This window comes from Panthera onca, chromosome E3, assembly GCF_046562875.1.
Source record: "Panthera onca isolate mPanOnc1 chromosome E3, mPanOnc1 haplotype 2, whole genome shotgun sequence".
Lineage (NCBI taxonomy): Eukaryota > Metazoa > Chordata > Mammalia > Carnivora > Felidae > Panthera > Panthera onca.
The window spans coordinates 25,844,755-25,868,090 of NC_138354.1; the positions used below are offsets into that span (position 1 = coordinate 25,844,755).

General features: G+C 41.8%; 1 protein-coding gene across 2 annotated transcripts in view; it reads right to left on the reverse strand.

The window, feature by feature from the left end:
- Positions 1-23,336, reverse strand: part of LOC132689163 (acyl-coenzyme A synthetase ACSM1, mitochondrial-like) — a 44,593-nt gene that overhangs the window by 3,893 nt on the left and 17,364 nt on the right. For both annotated transcript variants that reach the window (XM_060648671.3, XM_060648673.3), the window contains exons 3-11: positions 21,288-21,498; positions 18,940-19,147; positions 17,046-17,186; positions 14,867-15,026; positions 11,052-11,131; positions 8,643-8,766; positions 6,332-6,412; positions 5,680-5,781; positions 280-407 (exon numbers count right to left, since the gene is read on the reverse strand). In XM_060648671.3, the coding sequence (XP_060504654.3) occupies positions 280-407; positions 5,680-5,781; positions 6,332-6,412; positions 8,643-8,766; positions 11,052-11,131; positions 14,867-15,026; positions 17,046-17,186; positions 18,940-19,147; positions 21,288-21,498 (1,235 nt within the window). The remainder of the gene's footprint in view (positions 1-279; positions 408-5,679; positions 5,782-6,331; positions 6,413-8,642; positions 8,767-11,051; positions 11,132-14,866; positions 15,027-17,045; positions 17,187-18,939; positions 19,148-21,287; positions 21,499-23,336) is intronic.

Here is a 23,336-nt window from a genome sequence, read left to right on the forward strand (position 1 = left end):
GTTGGATGCTTAACCAGCTGAGCCACCCAGGTGCCCCTAAATTGTATAATGTCTTATGTTCCTCTTGAAGACCTTGTTGAACTTCATTTTGATTGATTCTTCTGGATGCCGGGCTTGGGGAAGATACACAGATAGCCCCAGAAAAGGACCTCATAGACAAAGCTTGTTCAGAATTAGCCTGAGGATCAAATCACCAATGCATGGACAAATGTATGGACAAGCTAGATCCCATCAGGCATGTGAGAGTGATGCTTCCTGGCTCAGATCAATCATACCTACCCAGAGGAATTGATGATGTCATCATTCCTCCCAAGGAACCATATGTAGCCCTCTTCATCCATAGTTGCTCTATCCCCAGTGTTGTAAAAGTCCCCACACTCCACTTCTGCAGTCTTTACTGGGTTGTCCTGAAAAGATAACAGCACCCGTTTGTTGAAGACAATTAGTTTAAATTAAAAAAAAATTTTTTTACTGTTATTTTTGAGAGAGAGAGAGGAAGGGGCAGACACACACACACACACACACACACACAGACACACACACAGAATCTGACGCATGCTCCAGGCTCTGAGCTGTCAGCACAGAGCCTGATGCAGGGCTCGAACTCACAAAGTGTGAGATCCTGACTTGAGCTGAAGTCAGATGCCCAACCGACTGAGCCACCCAGGCATCCCTGAAGGCAATTAGTTTAGCGATGATGACCCACAACCTGGTACTCAGATCTGGGTTCAAATTCTGCTCCTTGTTCTACCTGGCACTGAGACAAGTTTTGTAATCTTTCTGAGTCTATTTTCACTACATCCAAGTACTCAATGCACACTACTTGCCAATTAGTGGACAATATTGAGCCAATTTTAAGGACAAATTTTTGTGTGGAGCTCTAGTAGAATAAAATTTCCACTAGAGCATGGACCCTTTTATTTATTGTTCTCAACTTAGCATTCACAGTGTGTCTGAAAAAAATGAGAGGTGTCAAAAACTTTTGTTAAAAGAATTTCCTTCCCCCAATACTATCTCACCCGATCCTCCCAGAAAGCCTATAAGGCTGGTATTTTTCAAATTAAACTGTTTACTTTAAGATAATTGTATACTTGCATGCAGTTATAAGAAATAACACAGAGATCCTGTGTACCATTTACCCAGTTTTCCCCATGGTAGCATCTTGCAAAACTGTACTTCAATATCACAACCAGGATATTGACATTGCTACAATCCACCAATCTCAGATTTCCCAGTGGTTTATTTGTACTTATGTGTGTGTGTCTGGTGTATTCAGTACTTTGCAACTTTATCACATGTGCAGGTTCCTGCATCCACCACCGTGGTCAAGACACAGAAGGCTCCTACAGTCCCAAGGATCATTGCTCTTTTGTATCACACCGACCTTCCTCCTGCTTTCCCTCCCTCCTCCCTCCAAATCCCAAACCCCTTGACAGTGGCTAATCTATTCCCCAGTTTTATAATTTTGTCATTTTAAGAATGTTACATAAATGGAATCCTGTAATAGTATGCAACCTTTTGGGTCTAGCTCTTTTTTTTTTTTTTTTAATTTTTTCATTCCGTATAATTTTCTGCAAATTCATCCAGTTTCTTGCATTCATCAGTACTTTGATCCTATTTATTGCTAAATGGTATTTCATGTTATGGACGAACTCCAGTTTGGATGTCCACCTATTGAAGGGCATTTGGCTTGTTTCTGGTTTGAAGCTGTTGTGAATAGAACTGCTCTGAACATGCATGTACAGGTTTCATGTGGGGCTAGATTTTTACAGCCCATTTAGTAGAAGAAATGAGTGTTCAGAATAGCACAATAACTTGCTCAAAGTCACTCAGCTGGTCAGTGGAAGGGCTGGTATTTGAATTTAAAATTCTTACTCTTCAGCCTCTGCACTCAACCACTAAGCAGTGTGTTAGCATCATCCCTCACGTGGAACATAAAATGATTTTAAGAGGTTCCAGAAAAAAAAAAAGTTTTATTTTTTTACTTTGAGCTTATTTTTTTTTCAGAGAGAGAGAGAGAGAGGCAGAAGGAGAGAGAGTGAACAAGATAGCAGGGACAGAGGGAGAGGAGGGAGAGAGAGAGAGAGAGAGAGAGAGAGAGAGAAACCTATGTAGGCTCCTAGCCCAGAGTGGAGCCTGAAGCAGGGCTCAATCTTACAACCATAAGATCATGATGAGCCAAAATCAAGAGTTGGACTGAGCCACCCAGGTGCCCCCTAAAAAAACCATTTTAAAAACATTGAATGACATCTCTTTTTAGGTTCCCTTCCAACTGGATTTTAGGCAAGAATGCCAAGACCATTCAGTGGGAAAGTTAATCTTTTCAACAAATGGCACTGAGAAACTAGGATGTCCACATGCAAATGAATGAAATTACCATATGCCATACACAGAAATTAACTCAAAATGGGTCAAGAACCTAAACAGAAGAACTGAAATTCTGGAACTCTTAGAAGAAAACATAGGGGAAAGTCTTCATGACTTTGTTTTTGGCAATTATTTATTGACTATGACACCAAAAGCACATGAAACAAACAAAAAAAATAGATAAAATGTTCCTTATCAAATTTTTAAAATTTTACATCAAAGGATACTATCAAGAGAGTAAAAGGACAATGCACTGAATGGAAGTAATATATGTGATATATTGGAAGCATATATCTGATAAGAGATTCATATCCAAAATGAATAAAGAGCTCTTACAAATCAACAACAACAGAAACCCCAATTGTAAAAATAGGCAAAGGACTTCAACAGACAATTGGCCAGAGAAGATACACAAATGATCAATGAGAATATGAAGGGGTGCCTGAGTGGCTCAGTCGGTTAAGTGTCTGACTCTTGGTTTCAGCTCAGATCATGATCTCACAGCTTGTGAGTTCAAGCCCAGCATCAGGCTCCACGCTGACAGTGCAGGACCTGCTTGGGATTCTCTCTCTCTCTCTGCCCTCCCCTGCTTGTTCTCTCTCTCTCTCTCTCTCTCTCTCTCTCTCAAAAATAAATAAATAAACTTAAAAAATAGTTTAAAAAAGAATATGAATATGGAAAGATGCTCAACATCATTAGTCATTAGGGAAATGCAAATCAAAACCACAATGACATACTATATCACTTCCCACCCATTAGAATGACCATTGTATTTTTTTTAATTTTTTTAATGTTTATTTAGTTTTGAGAGACAGAGAAACAGAACCTGAGTGGGGGAGGAGCAGAGAGAGAGGGAGACACAGAATCTGAAGCAGGCTCCAGACTCTGAGCTGTCAGCACAGAGCCCAATGCGGGGCTCGAACCCACGAACTGTGAGATCATGACCTGAGCCGAAGATGGATGCTTAACCAACTGAGCCACCCAGGCGCCCCTAGAATGACCATTGTATACACAACAACAAACCTGAAAATTTAACAAATATCGGCAAGGATATGGAGAAACTGGAACACTTGTGCATTGCTGATGGAAATAGAAAATGGTATAGCCACTTGTGGAAAACATTTTGACAATTCCTCAAAAAGTAAATATAGAATTACCATATGATCCAGGAATTCCACTTTTGAGTATACACCCAAAAGAAGTGAAAGCAGGAACTCAAACAGATACTTGCACACCAATGTTCATTGCAGCATTATTCACAGTAGCCAAAAGGTGGAAATAACCCAAATGTCTATTAAGAAATTGATGGATATACAAAACATAGTACATACATATAATGGAATATCATTTAGCCTTAAAAAATGACATTTGGTACATGCTACAACATGAGGGAGCCTTGAAAACATGTGTTAGGCGAAATGAAACCAGACACAAAAGGGCAAATGTTGCACAATTCCACTTAATTGAGGTGCCTAAAATAGGCATTTTTTTTTTTTTACATTTTTTAAATGTCTGTTTATTTTTGAGAGAGAGAGAGACAGAGCAGGAGCAGAGGAGGGGTAGAGAGAGACGGAGACACAGAATCTGAAGCAGGCTCCAGGCTCTGAGCTGTCAGCACAGAGTCTAACACGGGGCTCAAACTCACAAACCGTGAGATCATGACCTGAGTGGAAGTTGGACGCTTATCTGACTGATCCTCCCAGGTGCCCCTAAAAGAGGCATATTCTTAAAGACAAAAAGTATATTAAAGGTTACCAACACTAGGAATATGAGGAAGAGGGAGTTGTTCAATGAGAACAGAGTTTCTGTTTGGGATGAAAGAAATTTTCTGCAGATGCATGGTGGTAATTATTGCACAATATTGTGAATTTACTCAATGCCACTGAATTGTGTGCTTAAAAATGGTGAAAAGGATAAATTTCATATTATATATATTTTATCTCAATAAAAAAATGAAAGGAAAAAAGCAAACAAATCTCAGTGGAGGGGTGACAACATATAGTCATGAGAGCATGTGAAATGACATACATATATATACAGGTTTGGGCATAGACTGAGGAGATCTTTGTAAAACGAAATATATAATTTCCAATTAAGAAAAAACTGTCATTGCTCTGGACTTTCCCAGTTTAATTTAACCAGAATCTCTGTGGTTGGATCCAAAATTTAATATTTTTAAATCTCCTCAAATGCAGGGTTGAGAACCACTGAAGTATATACGTGTTACTCTGTGTTTACAATTTTCTCTTTTACACACATTTAAAATTGTGCTACAGTGAATAAAGGCTAGGGTCTGCATATTTGCTTTTGGGCAATAATATCTCAAAAGAAGCAGTGCCCCGCTTCCCCTGCCATAGGCCATAGAGTGACAACAGTGATACGAATGGCTGTTACTGTGGAGAAAGGAGATGGGTCTGAGGTCAATTTCAAGGTCTGTCCACCCTCCCCTGGCCAATCTTGGAAGCTGAGAATTTCTTCTTAGTGGCCACTACTAACCAGGCTAGGGTTTGTCTGGTTAAGAGTTTCAGGTATCCTTAGAATCTGTCACAGTTTTATGTAATCCCTCAATTTCTTATATAGGTGCTGGGGACCAAAAAGATGTGGGATTGAATCCTGGAGCGGCCATTTATTTGACATGCAGAAGACATACAACTCTTCCAATCTGCAGTTTCTTTCTCTGTGAAGTGCAGACAAAAGTGACCCCTGGAGGCTCAGCATTGTTAACAGATTTGTGGTTGGTAAGTGGAACTGTAGGATGTGAACCCAGTTAAAGCTTGCACTCTCAAACACAAAAGATCATTGTTACCCAAGTATGCTGCTTCTGAAACCAGACTTCTTTCTACCCCATCAGCACTTAAATGCCAGATGGCTTAGGACAGGAAGGGATGTGGGAACACGGGAGATTAATTAGAAGAGGCTTCATTGGGGGCACCTGGGTGGCTCAATTGGGTAAGCTTCTGACTTTGGCTCAGGTCATAAGATCACGATTTGTGAGTTCGAGCCCCTTCATGGGGCTCTGTGTGGACAGCTCAGAGCCTGGAGCCTGCTTCGGATTCTGTGTCTCCCTCTCTCTCTGCCCCTCCACCACTCACACTCTCTCTCTCTCTCTCTCTCTCTCTCTCTCTCTCTCTTCAAATGAACACTGAAAAAAGTTTTTTAAAGAAGAGGCTTCACTGAGTTGGAGTGAATGACAGGAGGTATGAAGAAGGCTCAGGGTGCAGAGCTGAATCACTCCCACTCACTCAGCACCCACACAGCTCCCTGCAGGGATTTTCAGGGCCTGGAAGGGGTCAGGTGAGGGTCACCACTTACCTCATAGCACATGAAGAGGCCAATGGGCTTGGTTGGCTTGATCCTGATGCCAATGTTGCCTTCAGTGTTGAGTGGCAGGATGTTGCCCTTCTCATCAATGATCTGGAGCAAGAGGCCTGTGAATCCCGCCCTGCAGGGCCACCCCAACACACCTGCCACACCCAAACGTTAGCTGACTATTCCTGTGACACCAGTGAGAATAAATGGGGGGGAGAAGCCCTGTCAGAAAATAAATTAAAACTGCCAAAAGTGTTTGAATTCAGCAAATGGTGAAATCCCAGTCATGGGTCTATTTGTTTCATGGATATAGAAGCATTGCAAATGCATCGTCAAGCTGGAAGACACAGGTAAGGAAAAACTAGAAGCACCAGATGATGGAGAGAGATGCCAGGGTGCTCCAGGTGCTCTGGTCCCATCTGTTGTGTGTGAGGCCTCCAGCTGCCAGGCTCAGCTGCATTCCTGCCCAGGATACTGCAGTTCTCAAACGAAGCCTCCCAAGGAAATCAGAGGGAAAATAGGAGGAGAGGAGGAAGGACGGCAACTGGGGCAGGGGAGTGGGGTGGGAACAGCTGGCTCTGTCACCTGGTGTCACACAATTGTCCAATCCCAGCTAAGCCCTAACTATTCCTGGCCAATGTCTTTAGGACCAAACCTGGATGTCGAAGGGGGGGATACTTATCCCCATGGAACCTGGCTTGATCTTCATTCCCCGTAAAGTGCCACAACTTATTCCCTGTTTACAAAAGAAAGAAAATGGGGTTGGTCAAAGAGTCCTGGCTGATTACAAAGCATCAAGAACTATACACAGCATCCTGGCTCACCAATGTCATTTGACGCTGTGCAAAGAGCTCTTATGAGAAAGCTAGAAGGCCCAGATTCAAGGTAAGGTGCAAGGCATTGACCCAACTCTGGTCTACAGATGTTCACAGCACCTGTGGGCATGTAATATCAGGTGTGGTGGGCCCACTATATGTCAGACATGTGTCCATTTGCTGGAGGAAGGCCATGAAACCATTAATGTTTACTTGGGGCTGTTGCACAGTGAGAGGAACCTAGTCGTAATTATTCAGAGCTGTGTTGAGAGTATTCATATTGTTTGTGTTGTCCCTTCTGCTAGAGAACTGCCCCACCCCCTTTATCTTCCTGATGCACCATATTCCTCCTTTATGGTACTCTAAAATATCATTGTTTCTAAAGTTAAGTCAGACTAAGATTTGTTTCATGGATGTGAATCTTCACTCCAGTTGTGTGCCAATTAATCCTCTTTGATTTCTCTTATGTAAAGGTGGGTAATTATAACACTTACCTCCCAGAGTACCTGGGTGTACGGAAAACCCTTCACCAGGCACACCAGGTTATGTTCAATAAACAACTACTACCTGCTATTATTCAGCCCCCAAGAAAAGTCAGTTGGGAGATTCTTCTGTAGTATTTTCCCCTCATACTTCCATTGTAGCCAACAGAGCATCATACTTATTTTTGCTTGTCTGTTCCTCTCAGTGGATAACAAGCATCCTGAGAATAGAGACTGCCCCCATTCATTTCTATATCCCACCCCCCAGCATTCTAGTGCAACCCCTGCTTAAATACAAGAGTAACTGCAAGGTGAGTATGTACAAGCGGTTGGACACTGTAGCCAGAGCTTTATATACATCCTTTCATCTCCCTTATTACAACCCAGAAAGACTGGATAATATTTCCATTTTGGAGATGGAGAAGCAGAGACTCTGGAAGGTTCAATGATATGCCTATGGTCTCGAAGCCTGTGATTGGCAAGGCTGAGATCTGAACTTGTGTCTGAGTTCCTGGGAGGGGAAGCTCTTTCCCCTTTGCTATGCTGTTGCTCACAGTACAGGCATATGGAAAATGTTCCATAGACGAGGCAGTAGGTATGAAAGTACATTGAGAAATACAGCACCGTCAAGTATAAGGGAGTATTCTGTCTATTGTTGCAAATAATTGTTGTAAAGGGATGTCATGGGTGTAGGTAGTTCCCATTCCACCACCATCCACCTTGTCCAAATATAAACTATGAACCATACAAGGACAAACTTGAAATCTTAATATATCTCACCCTGAAGCAGACCAATTTACTGATTATTTAAAAGAATTTTTTTTCCAAAAAAAAAGTCAGTGAAGTATATTAATTGAGGCTAAAATAGCCATTTTGCTGCAGCTCCTGAGATGGTAGCCAACCCTCTGTCAGCCTCGGGGATAATAAGGAGGTTGGGGAAGTGGCTCTGTCCAGCAATAGAAGTGGCTTGAGAATGTGTAGGACGAGGGATATCTGCCCCCACTATCATTGATAAAGTTGTTGTGGTTTACAACATGCATGATACTCTGAATGCCCCACCACATGGCTGCTCAGTGACGCCTTTGAGAATCACACTGTGTGTGTGTGTGTGTGTGTGTGTGTGTGTGTGTGTGCGCGTGTGTGTGTGCGTGTGTGTTTGGTATATACAGAAAGTCTCTGCTCCCTCCTCCACTCCAGCTAGTGTCCCACAATCAAACCTGTGTGCTGTTCACCTAAACCCCCAGAAATGAACTTCTGGGGCCAACTCCTGGCTGTTGTGGTTGTTACCCTAGGAAGGGATGGTGAAGTGGGCAGAACTTGTGGATGGTGGCCTCCTTGTTACTGGAAAGAACCTCCCACCCCTCCACCCTTGATGAGCTCCATAGAGCTTAATGATCACAGGGACAGTGGCATCATGTCCTTAGACCACTTTCAAAGTCCTCACCCAATAGTTTTCAGCACACTGGCCTCTTGACACATTGATTAGCTGTGAATTATCTTTGTGCAAACTGATTTGGGGCAAACTAGCCTAAAACTCTGAAGCCCTATCATCTTCAGGCAATGCTGTGAGCAGAGTGGGGCCTCTGCACACACGATTCTGCTCCTCTGCACACACGATTCAGGATGGCTAAGCACATCCTGACTGGCCCAGAAAGGACTGTCTACCTACTGTTTCTGACTGTCCATAGACCTCGTAGAGCAGAACGCCTGTCCGTCTTCTCCACTCCTCTTGCTCCTCTGGCAGCAGAGCCTCCCCACCAGTAATGCAGTGCTCCAGGGCAGGGAACCTGAGACTAAGGGAAAGGCAAGGTATCAACAGAACTTGTGGTCAGGTCTTGGATGCTCTGTCCCAGGCCCAGAGTGTTAAGAGCTCACTCATAGCCTTGCCATCTGGATCATTTATCCTCCTGCTTCCTCATGTTCTTACTTGCCTTTGGGGCAATTTACTGGAGGTCAAAGCCAAGGGAAAGTCACTCATTTCCTGGTGGTTCATATTAACTCTTCTGGCAAGGGGTGGGTGGTGGTGGTGAGGTTAATGGGTTTGGTCAAAAGTTTGGACCAAATTTGGAAGTTGATGTAAAAAGATGGCAAAGACGTATTTTTCAGGCCTTGTCTTAACATCCTCTGTGGCTAAGAAGGATATTTTATAAACCATAATGGGTGGAAGATAAGGCTCCCCAAAAGCTTGTTAGGATGATAACAGAACTGCACTGCCTTCTATGAAGAGTGGAGTCATGTGAACTGAAGGGCTTTTGTATTTCTGAGCAGAAAATGCAAGTTAAGGGGTGGAAATGAATTGCTCAGGACATCAAGGAAGACCAGGATGAGTGTAGGAAGAGAGAGAAGGGTTGTAGGTAACAGCCCTGAGAGAAGGAATTTCAGAAAGAGCAGAAAAGTTGGCTGTCAACATTTGTAGTAGGTACACTGTGTGACATAAATCCTCTTCATTTTCCTCATCAAATTTTCCATAAATGAGACAAAAACAGACATAAAATAATAATGCATTCCTTGAAAGACATGGGGAGAAGCGACTGAGATCTGATTATCAGCTGGCCTGGGGCTGGACCAGGTCAGCTGTTGGGGATGAGAGAGGCAGCAGACATCTTGTCCACCTTTCCATCCTCATCACACTGTCCTGGTGCCTTTAGAGTCAGGGGTGATGGACGGGAGGGCTGGTTTTACTGAGGTGTTTTCTTCATTCTTCAGGTTTATTCAAGATAGATAAAATGGGCAGAGTGTGATGCAGTCACTAGTTATGACATGGTTGGATTTTACTGGATTTGGACAAAGATAATCATCTGATGAACACTTCAAAAAGTTGCTAATTATGAGTTTTGAAACACAAATGGAGTCCAACCAGCATGAGGCTTCATGAATAAAATCAAGTTGTGTTTCAGAATTAGCTTTGTAAGGGTAGTCATTAAACACCTTAATATTTTAATTCTATATTTAAAACATGTTACTCTGATTTTTGGAGCAACCATTTTAATTTTAGAGTCTTTAAAAGATTCATAAATGCCCATATGTTTCAAAGAGCAGATTCCAGTTTAGCTAAAATTAACTCACAAACATGGGAAAATGCAAAAAGAAAACTATAGGAAGAGAAAACTATGCATCCATCAGATTGAGAAAAATGAGAAACTCTGACAATAACAGATGATGCCAATGTGATGGAACAATGGGAATTCTCCTACCTTGCTAGTGGGAGCATAGATGGGTTCAATATCTTGAAAAATTGGGTTGTAGAATGTAGTGTCAGTGTGAACTACCAATTCTTATTCCAGAAAAATGTGACAGAAATGCATGCTTATATGCACCAGGGTACATGTGCAATAATTCAATGCAGCACTTATCATTAATAACCCCAGAATAAAAACTACCCGAGTGTCCATTAATGGTAGAACTGAAAAAAATATGCAATGTTTTAATACAATGGGATATTATACAGCAATGAAAATTAACTACAGCAACATGTAGCAACATAGACATCTTAAAAACATAATGTTGAAAAAAGAAGCCAGATATTCCAGAATAATGTATGAGTACATGCATAAAGTTCAAAGGAAAGTAAAATTTAATAATTTGTTTAGGGTTATTTCCTTAGGAGGTTATCTGTAAGGGAAAATAAGGAAATTAACACGATAAAAGTCAAGATATGAGTTCCTTTAGTGGAGATAGGGAGTCATGAAGATATCTCTAGGGTGTAGGCAATATTCTATTTTTGTGACTCATGTGAGTGGTGACATAGGTGTTTTGTTTTCAGCAATTCATTAATCTATAAATTTATGTGTTATGTATTTTTCTGTATGTTTGTCCTTTCATAAGAAAAATGTTCAAAAAATAATAAACCTACAATAATGCAAGACTCACTTAGCATTTCATTTGGATCTCTTAGTCCTGCTTTAAGGAATCAATTAGACTGACTAATGATAATTAGCCAACACTTAACTTAGCACACACACACCTGCACACCCCTCAAAGAACCACAGTTAAAAAGTCAGATCACAGTAGGTTGGATTCCTTAAATTCCTACCCAAAGATTGTTATGACCAGCCAGCCACCACCACTTCTACCATACCTGGTAGGAATCTGCTGTAGAATCATTCGATACACAGCTGGCGCAGCAAGGCACTGGGTGATGGGGTATTTGAACAATGTCTAGAAAGTGAGGAGAGAAGGAATTTTATTCTTATAGTAAGGATTTAAAATATCGGCTATTAACATTTTAATTCGGATCTCCCCTGTAGGACATCCCAGTAGTCATTTGTTACTTCTTTCAATATACCTATATTGAGCATGAATTTTGTGCATAGCATGTATCAGGCACTGTTGGGGGGAATGAAAAAAGAGTTAGATAATATTCCAACTGGGAGTTTGTACTAATAATAGAGGAGATAAAACAGGACTCAAATGGTAAGGCAGAAATTGGTAGATGTCATAAGAGATACTGGAAGGAGAACTTAGCAGAGGGAAATACTCCTTCTGATTGGGTGATCCAGGGACCTCATGGAACAGGTGGCATTTAGTTGCGGTATTTAACAAATGGATATGGTCTCTATAGGCAGAGGAATGGAGGAGGTTCTTGCAGGTAGAACGAGTAACAGGAGCAAAGTCTCCAGGGTTGAAGAAACACTCAGGTATAGTCAAAAGATGGTTTATTTAGACAGGAGAGGCACAAGAAGTAACTTTAGGAAGACTGAGGTTAGATTTAGACAGGTGAAGGGCAGGAAGTAAATTGAGGATGATTGACCTTAGCTGGAGATCAGATAGAGTCTAAAATGTCTGGTATTCACCATGGTTTTGCTAGAAGTGGGAGTCTTTCAGTTTCAGATCAGGGTGGAGGTACCCTGGGAGGGCAAGAACACTGAAGAGGAGAGAATGTGGGTTTGGGGTCTGCCTGCCTGACTTCAATCCTGTTACTTAATTCCTCTGCAACTCTGTTCCCTTATTTGTAAAATGGGAATATATATACCTTCCATGCAGAACCATAGGGAAGAGGAATGGGCACAGAGAGAGAGAATCTCAAGCAGCTTCTCTGCTCAATGTGGAGCCTGACACAGAGCTCGATCCCAGAACCCTGGGATCATGACCTGAGCCAACATCAAGAGTCAGTCACTCAGCCAACTGAGCCACCTAGGGGCGCCAGTCCCTCTCTTTCTGAGCCCAGTCAACTTCCTTCCTTCCTTCCTTCCATCCGTCTGTCCTTCCTTCCTCCCTCCCTCCCTTCCTTTGTTCATTTATTCCTTTCTTTCTTGTCTCTCTCTCTTTCTTTCCAGTATAATTAACATACAGTGTTATATTAGTTTCAGATGTACAATATACTGATTCAACAATTCTATGTATGACTCATTGCTCATCACGAGAAGTATATTCTTAATCCCCTTCACCTATTTCACCCGTCCCCCCCACTTCCCCTCTGGTAACCATCAGTTTATTCTATATAGTTAAGAGTCTGTTTTTTGGTTGGTCTCTTTTTTCTCTTTGTTCCTTTTGTTTCTTAAATTCTGTATGAGTAAAATCATATGGTATTTGTCTTTCTCTTACTGATTTAGCATTATACCCTCTAGATCCATCCAAGGTGTTGAAAATGGCAAGATTTCGTTATTTTTTATGACTGAGTAATATTCCATCATATATATAGACACACATACATATACCACATCTTCTTTATCCATTTATCTATGGATGAACACTTGATCTGCTTTCATAATGTGGCTATTGTAAATAATGCTGCAATAAATATGGGGGTGCATATATCCTTTGGAAATAGTGTTTGCGTATTATTTGAGTAGACACTCACTAGTACAATTAATGAGTCATGTGGTAATTCTATTTTTAATTTTTTGAGGAACTCCATACTGTTTTCCACAGTGGCTGCACCAGCTTGCACTCCTACTAAACAGTGCATGATGGTTGCTTTTTTTTCCACATCCTCGCCAACACCTGTTGTTTGTTGTCTTTTTGATTTTAGCCATTATGACAGGTGTTGGTTTATATCTCCTTGTGGTTTTGATTTATATTTCCCTGACAAGGAGTGATGGTGAGCATCTTTTCATGTGTCTGTTGGCCATCCGGATGTCTTCTTCAGAGAAATGTCTGCTCATGTCCTGCTCATTTTTTTAAGTAGGTTTCACTGCCAGCATGGAGTCCAATGTGGGGCTTGAACTCACAACACTGACATCAAGACCTGAGCTGAAATCAAGAGTAGGACACTTAACTGACTAGGCCACTGAGGCGCCCCACAAGTGAAAAATAAATCAAAATAATTAAACTTTCAAATGCTGCTGTTTGTGTCTTCGTGTGTATGTGTGTGTGTGTGTGTGTGTGTATGTATGTGTGTATGTAAATTTGTGTAATTAATAATTTGAACTAATTCAAGCTTAAAACACACTGAGACCTTGGAGACACCCATGTACTAGTGGAGGAGGGGAGGGGAAAGGTGGATTTGGTGTTCTTTGTGCAGCTTTAAGCCTCAGGGACTGGCAGGATGTGAGCAGTGAACAATGATGGAGAGGCAGATATTGACATGAGGTGAGGAATGAGAAATGGGAAATGTAGTCTGAAGTGCTGGAGGGATCATCAGATGGACCTGGGGTAGAAAAACAAGGGGGAATTTGCATGGAGGGAGAAGACTAGACCCAAGGTACAGTTTTGAGATCCCCTTGAATGGATACCCATGCTGGTGAAATGGAAGTAGAGGAGATTTTTTAGAAGGAAGAGGAAGGGTGAGGACAGACGCTTGTAGGGCTGCAGTGTTCAGGAGTAAGGTGGGTGAAGAGGATGTGGCTGGAGCAAGCGGAGAATTGTCTATGGAGAAATTTGATACCAAGGGAGGAAAGACTGGGTTGGTCCAGTGTGTAGCCGGGTAAAGGGAAGGTATTTTTCAGGATGAGGAACTTTGAATATGTTTATGGACTAAGGGGGAGTACAGTTCATGAAGATGAAGAGGTTGAAAACATGGGAGAAAAGAGTTAATGGATGATAGATTAATGGAGACGGAGAAGTGAGGGGTTGAAAATACAGGAGAAAAGGTTTAATGGATGCAAGATTAATGAGAAGGGCTCCTAACAGAAGGACAGAGAAAAGAACAAGATCTGCAGGGGCTGTGGGGAGGGGACTTTGAGAGGTGGAGGGGCAGGTCTACCTCTGAGATGGAAAACACATTTTCGGGTGAATGGAAGTACAACGAGAGGGTTCACACGGGTGACTTATTACTGTGAGATACACCTAACAGGAACAGCAGCCACCACTGCATGCCGGGTGCCTCTGTATGCCAACTCAGGGCTAAGCACTTCACCCACTTCTCCTGTACCATCTCATTTATATTTCAACAATTTTGTGACATAGGAATTATGAAAACTCCCATTTTACAGATGAGGAAACTGAGGCTCACAGTAGCAAGTAAACCACAAGTAAATGTCAAATGTGGCATGAGAAGCCAGATTTGTCATTTTCTAGGGGCTCTGTTTTTAAGCACTTCATTAAATTGAGCAACAGCAATAACAACAACAAAACACGTACACACACACACACACACACACACACACCAGCTATATGGTCTGGCAGATACAGGGTCCAGGATCCAGGAGACATGAGCTTTCTCTGGTTGGTTTAATCTCTTAAAATGTTTATTCAGGGTTCCAAGCCCACAAAATCTGATCCATAGCCCTGGGGAAGGGCTTGGAATATGTATTTTCTTCAAGGTTTCATGTAGTGTTATTCTTATACAGTAACTAATTCAGTGTTCTGCACTTTGAGAAACCCAGAACCAGGGTTATATTATGCTAATGAGACTTTTTGCTACATAAAATATTTCTCAGCAGGCCAGCTTTTGAGTTTGAAACATGAGTTTCTTCTAGGAGTTTGTTGATAGTGGAAGGTTTGTCTTCTTACCTCTTGAATGACCTTGGGGTCAAACTGGGGCAGATGATGGATGAAGAGTGTAGACCCTGATGTCCATGGTTCAAACAAGCACCCCAAGACAGCCAGAATCCAGCCTGGGTCCGAAATGCTCCACAAGACATCAGATGTCTTCAGTTGTAGACATTTCCTGCTAACTCCAAAATACAGTGACCTCAGCTAGGTGATCATGAGAATGTGATCAAGGGCTGGGGACTCTGATTTTCAGGGGTGACCCACCTCTTGTTCTCAGTGCATGTGGTTTGAGTGGGCTCCAGACACACTGCCACCCCAGGTCCCTAAAGCATGCCAAATCCTATTTTCTGGTCATGTGTGATTTCAATGGGTTTAGTTATAATGATCCTTAAGGCTGGGAATTGACTCTGTTACTTATATAGTCCTAGGTAATGCTGGCAGCCATTTGGGCATAACAAGGGATAAGCCTTTCTTAGAAGAGCAACAAAACACATCAGATGGAGAGATAAAAACCTGATCCAGAGACTCTAGCTATGTCTGAAGCCAAACCCTGGAGTGCCCTGCCTCATGATCCAATAAATTCCTTTATTCACTTTTAGGCTTAAAGAGGTTGAGATTGGGCTTTCTGTCATTTATGATGGAGAAAGAGAGAGAGGGAGAGAGAGATAGAAATAAAGAAAGAGAGAGAAAGACCCCTAATTAATACCCCACCTTGGCAAGGACTGGAAAAAATTATCCAATAGGCAAAAATTAGAAAGCAGGGTGGGAAAGGTTTCTCATTTCTCTATCCTATCTTAGTGATTCTGAGGGATGTCTGTGTGCATAATTCCTTGAGAAAACACAATCCTCCCATAGCTATGGGAGCTTTACTAACTATTTACTATTAGTAATAGTTTACTTTTTACTAAACTATGGCTTTGAGGAGCTTTACTATTAACAGGAGCTTTACTATTTACTATTAACTTTAATAAACAACCCACCCTCCCTCATCCCAGTCCTCTTAGGATTGTGGCTCACCCACAGAATACTACTAGCTGGGAAGACCTGTCTTCTCAGTTTCAGACCCAACTACCCACTGAACATCTCTTCTGCAGTGTCCCTCAGGCACCTCAAACCCAGCAGATCCTAACCCCTTCTGCTTCCCTTCATCTTGTAGCCACAGTGATCTTTTCAAAACACAAATCTTATCAGGTCTTTCCCTTGCTAAAATACATCCCATTACTCCAATACCTCTCCATCATCTGCCTAAAAAACTCTAAACTCTACACCAAGGCCCACAAGATCCTGAGCCCTGCTCACTGGTTCCCAACTCCTCCCATATGTCTCTCACCCCACACCCTGAGCACCAGCTATCCTCAAGTGTCTGTAGTTCTACAATGTTACTTTTAATATCTTTGTGCCTGTGCTCTTGTTATTCAGACTGCACAGAAAGCCTTTGCCTTCTTTCCACCCCTATTCCTCCAGGGTTTCGCTACTCAATTGCTACCATTGCAAACTGCTGCATCTGCACAGATAGCCACTGTCCACAAAAAGCCTTGTCTGCCCTCTGGTCTGGTTAATAAGTTAGAAAATATATAGAACTTGATCTGGTGTGAATATTACTATCTGAGGTAGGGACAGATGGGAGAAGAGGCTCAGTTAAACGTTGATTAAGTGATTAACCCAAGGCTTCAGCCTCTATGACTGTTCTAGGTTACGGGGAGTGGCATGTTGTGGCTTGGTCCCAGGTATTCTTTTTCCTGAGAGCTCACGACTGGGTAACTCCAAGTTTCATGTGTTCATAACTGGGAAGAGGAAAGGACCTGCCACTTCAGGTGGCATTGTTCAAACATTGTGTCTTTTACCACCAAACCCTGAGTCAATTGAGAGGGACACAATGGCTTGTCATTTGTGTGGTTTGCTGAATGTGGGCACACATTTCCTACACACCTCTTGTAAAGGTGCTCAGGCAGGACCTAAATGTGCCTCCTTTGTCATCAGAGGCCTCTGTCAGCAAACCTTTAGCATTCCAAGTGTCTACATCTCAAGACTCTCAGGAGTCTGAACCAAAGAGCCCAGAGGGAAGAAACAGGATGGAGTCAATTCTACTTAGAGCTCTTTTCCCAACCCACACGTGTGCTCACACACACGCATGCACACATACACACACCACTCCAGATCTGTGGCCCAGCATCTAAGTCAATGCCTTCTTTCCTACCATGAAGGCAAAAAGGATCGCAAGGCAAGTCCATGACTGTGTTTCGCCATCTTGGGAAAGCCTGTTGTCCCACTGGTGAAGAAGATGGCCATTGGGTCCAGCGTCTTTGACTTAATACAGGTGTGATCTGGGGATGCTGATCTGCAAAGGGATTCAGTACAAAAGGGGAGAAGTCACGTTTCCTGCTTTGGGATCCCTGGGGATCCAATATGAGGGGCTTGGAGTCAGAAAAATGGAGGTTTACAACACTGGAGGAAAAACCAGTTCTCCTTGTATTAGGAATCAAACGGAATTTGTGAGTGACTTGGATAAGTAGACTGACATTTATTCATTTACAAAAGGGGGGAAATATAGTGGAATATTTTTAACGTAACAAACATTGAAATAGCACTTACTATCTTTCAGGCACTGCTCTAAGTGACTTACAAATAAGAACTCATTCAATCTTCAGAGCAACCCTAAAAGAGAAGTACTGCTTTTATTGTGCCCATTTTGTGGAGGAGGAAACTGAGGCTCAGAAAGGTTACATTACTTGCCTGAAGACATTTGGCCAGCATGTGGCACAGCCAGGATTCAAATTCAGTCTGATCCACAGACTGTGCTCTTAACCACACTGCTAAGCTTGTTTTTTTTTTTTTTTTTTATATGAAGTAGCTTTATAGGAATTTAACCCCATAACCTTGGCTATGAGGGGCAGGGGAAAGAAAATGAGGGAGAGTAAAAGAAACATAAATGCACATCTGTCCTGGTGTAAACTTGAGATGGTAGGTAAGCCTGGAGTCCCCCCAGTGTGCCTTGATTCTTGGGGGCTTCAGAATTGACAGTTTCTCCTTTGGGTCTATGCTTATAAATGCCAATTCCCTATGGTGTTCAATCATAGTAACTGCAAATGATCCCAAGGCTGCCAGTAACACCAACTCTTGCTGAGAAATGGTACCATATTGACTTTTGGCAATTTAAGGGAATCTAAAGAATATCCTTTTTTAAGTTTTTTTATTTTAAAGACAGAGAGAGACAGAGAAACAGAGAATCTTAAGCAGGCTTCACGTTCAGCACAGAGCCCAGTGCGGGGCTCAGTACCACAACCCTGGGATCATGACCTGAGCTGATATCAAGAGTTAGATGCTCAACTGTCTGGGTCACCCAGGCACCCCAAGAATATTCTTTATTTAAGCCATTTTCTTTTAGTTCTCTGACTTTAAAATCCAGTGTAAGATATGACTTCACCCTAATATTTGCTTTTTGAGGCTGAAGTAAAGAACTTTAAAAACTGAGGGGTTACTTTAAGAAAACAAACACAGCATGGTTTTCATGTGATAGAAAAAATGTCTAAAGGTTTACAGAGTCAGAGTTGTGGGTGGAAGGGGTCTTTCTTACTTCCAACACTTCCCTAACTTTCCCTGGGAGGTGTCCTTAAAGCTATGCAGCACCTAAAAGATGGAAATTGTTTGTTCCCCCAGCTGACTACCAGCCACAGCCTCAATTTTTCTTGCAGTCTCAAGTTTCCCTTAAAAATTCATCTTATACGTTCATTCAACCTCTTCATATATTTGTTTGTTATATAAAAATAATATTTCAGATTCCCTACCTACAAGGAAGATTCAACACAATAACCCTCTGACTCATCTCATTTGCACTAAAATGTTTAGACTGTAGTGACAGAGGCATAGAAGTTCAATACTCTTATTTTACAAATAAAGCAATTGCATCCAAGAGAGGGGAAGGAACCAGCCCAGGGTCACAAAACAAATCGGGGGCACAGCTGGGAAGAGAAGTCTTCTGGCATCAGTCCAGATGACCTTCTCCCACTGAATGTTTGTCTACCAGCACTTGGGAGTGAATGGTCTTCTCTTGCCCTTCCTTAGAAAACACATTCATCAGATCTGAAACTTACTTAATCAGTGATCGGAAGTCCAGCCACCCGTGACGGCTATGGTCAGACACCAGGAGCTTTGTTTTCAGAGCAGGACACTCAGAAACTAGGGAATCCACCTCTGGGGCAAGGGTATCTGTGGTCATGATGCCCTGGGCTTTAGACACTTGTAATCGGTAGAGAATGTCCTTGGCTTTCATCTGGGTGGTTCCTGGCATGAAGATTATTCCTGGGGATGAAAAAAGGAACTTTGGGGTTTCAGGCCTGGCTTATCTGCATAGAAATCTGCTAGCTTCTTGCTGTGCAAAGTATGGGCCATGGACCAGTACCATCAGCACCACAAAAATCTCATGCCCCATCACAAACTACTGAATCAGAATTTGCACTTTAAGAAACTCTCCAAGGGATTCCTATGTATATTGAAATTTGAAAAGCCTGACCTAACCTTCTTCTACTCTAGGTGGATCAAGCCAGCAGACAGGTGAATCCTACTTTAGGACTGGGACTACAGACTATGGACGCAAGTAGCACAGTGTCTTTGACACCAGGTTTAGCTGTATCCCTGCCTCCATTTTTCTCCTCTCACTTCCTCCTCTTTCAGTCCCTTGTGTCATCTTGAATCTCCTCTCTTTTCTTCATTCCTCATACCCAAATTTAACTACATTATCCTTTTAACTTTCCTACACTCCCTTCCATCTTCCATCACCAACAGTTAGTTCAGGTCTTTGTGTGCCTCTACTGGGTTCTAATCTCTCCACCAGATGGCTCATCCTGAATCTTGCTACTACCTACCTTCCATTTTATTACCTGTTCAGGTTCCACAGAACACTGACTTCCCCCTCTGCTTTTCTTCTCTTCACCAGCACCTGTGCCCTCTCTCCAGGAAAGCACCATACTCTGAACACCCAACAGTGAAGGCACTGCCCACCCTCCACCTTTTCCTCTTACAAATCTATTCCCTATTTCAAGATGCCTATTCTTCACACAGACTTCTCCTGACTAAGTTTTTGCATGTCTTATGCCCATTCTTGGACTCTCCTTCCTTTACTTCTATTCTTCTTTTATTCTATCCCAGAGCACTCAGCTCTTGTCTTGGATTTCCCATGTGCCATCTCTCAGCTCTACAGATGACATGGCTTCTCTGTACTCTCTCTGCTGTTGCTGTTAATTCTTGATTCCACATGACCTTGATGGATTAATGTAGGATTCTATTTGTGAGGAAATATATGACCATGCATTTTAAAGCAATTAAAAAAAAATTCTGGAGTCCCACACAAATTCTACATTATATAGATACATAAATATGCAGTTAAAAGGGGGAAGGGAAATCTCCACAGAATAAATGTGTAGGGAATAACACAATTAGAAAATTCTCATATAAAACCACCATAATAATATTCAATTCAATCAACAATCATCAATGGATTCTCATGTAATAGGGTGAAAGACAGTTGGGGAACAGGATATTCACACAGTCTCAAAAGTATTACAGTACAGATTACTTAATAATTACAAAGGGAAATTGTGCCTTACAAAAGTGTTTGTAAATAATATCATCGATGATAGGATAAACCGACTTCATGTATCTCCTGATGTAAAGCATTGAGATAAGCATGTTGTCCTTTTAGTACTCCTACTAAAAATGTTTATCTGAATATAATCTTGAAAAAAGAGTCAGAAATGCAAATTTTGTGGGACCTTCTGAAAAACAACTGGCTTAGACATTTCCAAGATGTCATGCAGAAAAGTTTAGATTAACGGAGATTGAGGAGACCTTACAATGTAATGCAATGCATGACCTTCTATCAGATTTTGGATTTAAACAAACAAAAAATGGGTATAAAATACACTGTTGGGACAATTAAAGAATTCTAGCCACGGATATATACATATATCAAAGTTATACTTCTGGTGTGATAACTCTGTTGTGGTTATGTGAGGAGAATGTCATGGATCATAGCAGATGCATGCTCCAGTGTTTATGGGTATTTATCTGGTGTTTATGGATGCCACAATGTCTGCAACTGATACTTAAATGTCTCAGTGTGGGAGGGGAGCAAAATGTTAACAATTGATGTTTTTTAAAAAAAAATGAAACTGTGCAAGAGAAAGTGTGTGTGTGTGTGTGTGTGTGTGTGTGTGTGTTTATGTGTCTGTGTCTGTGTATGAATTAGAGAGTGATGACATTGTGTTTGAGGGTGTATAAGTTGAGGAAGACAGTGAGAAGTAGCAAAAGAATATTTGAAGGAGTGTGAGAAAGAAAAAGACTATGAAGAATAAGAAAAAAGGGCAGGGAAATGTTAATATTTCAGGACCCATTGGCTCCAGGCTAGACCTAAAGTCTGTTGGGGTCTCTTTGGGTCACTGACCTGCTCGGATGCAGCCTATGACCACCAGCCACCACTCGGGCACTCGAGGCAGGACCAAGGCTAGACGGTCTCCCTGCTGCAGGCCGCAGGTCTGGGTGAAGACGTTGGCTGCACGGCGGGATAAGTCTGTCATCTCTCTGAAACTCCACTTCACTTCATCACCTTGATTATTCACCCACCACAGGGCTGGGTTTGGACCTCTCTTGCCCTCCTGGTCAAGATCATACATCATGTGTTATTTCCTATGTTAAAGGAAAAGGGCACTTATTTGGCCAACCCACTACCTTAGCTACATGAAAATGTAGCTCAAGAACGGAGATCCAATTTTAAAGCATTTATAGAATGAAGAGAAGTGGGTAGGGTATGATCCAGCCAACTTCTTCTGGTCTACTGTAACTACCTCCTCTCAAGTCACATGAAACCAGTAATAGTTCCATGTTACCTATTAAAACCTTAAAATTGCATTCCCCATGTGTCTGTCTTAGTTCCACATAGATGGTATGTTTCCTCTGTGCTTCAGTTTTATCATCTATGAAATGGGTACAATACTACCTAGAAAGTAGTAAAGTTTAAATTAGTTATTTAAAGAGGTGAAATGTATATGATAGTGCCTGGGAACATAGTAGGTACTCAATGAAATTATTATCATTATTGGGGCACTTGGGTGGCTCAGTCAGTTGAGCGCCCGACTTCGGCTCAGGTCATGATCTCATGGTTCATGAGTTGGAACCCCGCATTAGGCTCACTGCTATCAGCGCACAACTGGCTGCTTCGGATGCTCTGTCTCCCTCTCTCTCTGCTCCTCCCCAACATGTACTCACTCTCTCTCTCTCTCTCTCTCTCTCTCTGTCTCTCTCTGTGTCTCTCTCTCTCTCTCAAAAACAAACATTAAAATAAATTACTATCATTATTACCATTATTACAACAAAAGAAGAGACTAATTTAATTCCTGAATATTTGGGGGAATTTATTTTTAAAATTAACATACCTCTGGAGGTGAAATAAGCAAGAAGGCAGACCTGGGAGTTCCAAGGTAGCCCTTGTTTCCTCACAGAAACGTCAAGTAAACAACAGACTACAATAGCTGTGTAGAAACTCTAGAAATAGTCAAGGACCTGCAGCAAATGAATACCCAAACAATAAAAAATCCCTACTCTAAATGGCAAGAAATTCTAGGTTGTTTTCTGCTGCTTACCCTTGTCCCATCCCCTCTCTTGTGTTGTACAGTATGGTCAGGAGGAAGCCACCCAATTTGCAGCCCCTGCCTTGGAATTTGTTTCAGTATTCTGCCCTGTGTGGAGGCTGCCTGAGAGACTGGTTTCTGCCTCATCTGAATCAGAGCTCAGATAGGAATTGTGACATAGTTTGAATATCAGACTGGAGGTGGGTGAAAGCAGTGGCAGATGCCACACTGAGTGGAAACTGTAGAACTGTGGCCACCTCGGAGGGAGACTACAGGCAGAGGAGGACAATAAAACATTTGAGCCCCAAGAAGAAGCAGATATGAGACTTTTAATGCAGTTAAAACATATAAAAGCAGTATTATGTCTGGGAAATTTGAGAAAAAAACACACATGCACAGGCCTAGGAAAGACACATGCCCAAGACCTGAAAATCTAAGAAGACCTTAAGTTTTCATACTGGTCAGATTACTGGAGGGCTTTCTCTGCATGAAGTTAGGCTGCAAAGACAGACAGAGGTGGCTACTTTTTTCAAATGTCCAGTTTTCAACAACAGATCACAAGGCCATGTTGCCCATTCAAAGGAACAAAACAAATTTCCAGAAACTTACCCTAAAGAGACACAGGTTTCAGTTATTAGACAGACACTTTAAAATGATTGTCTTAACTATCCTGAAAGTGCTGAAGGAAAACAGACAAAGAACCAAAGCAAATCAGAAAATCAATATATGAACACAATGAGAATACCAACAAAGAGATAGAAATTATAAAAAAGAACCAAACAGAAACTGCGGATCTGAAAAATACAAAAACTGAATTGAAAACTTTACGAGAAGGATTCAACAGCAGATCCAAGCAGGAAGAAGAA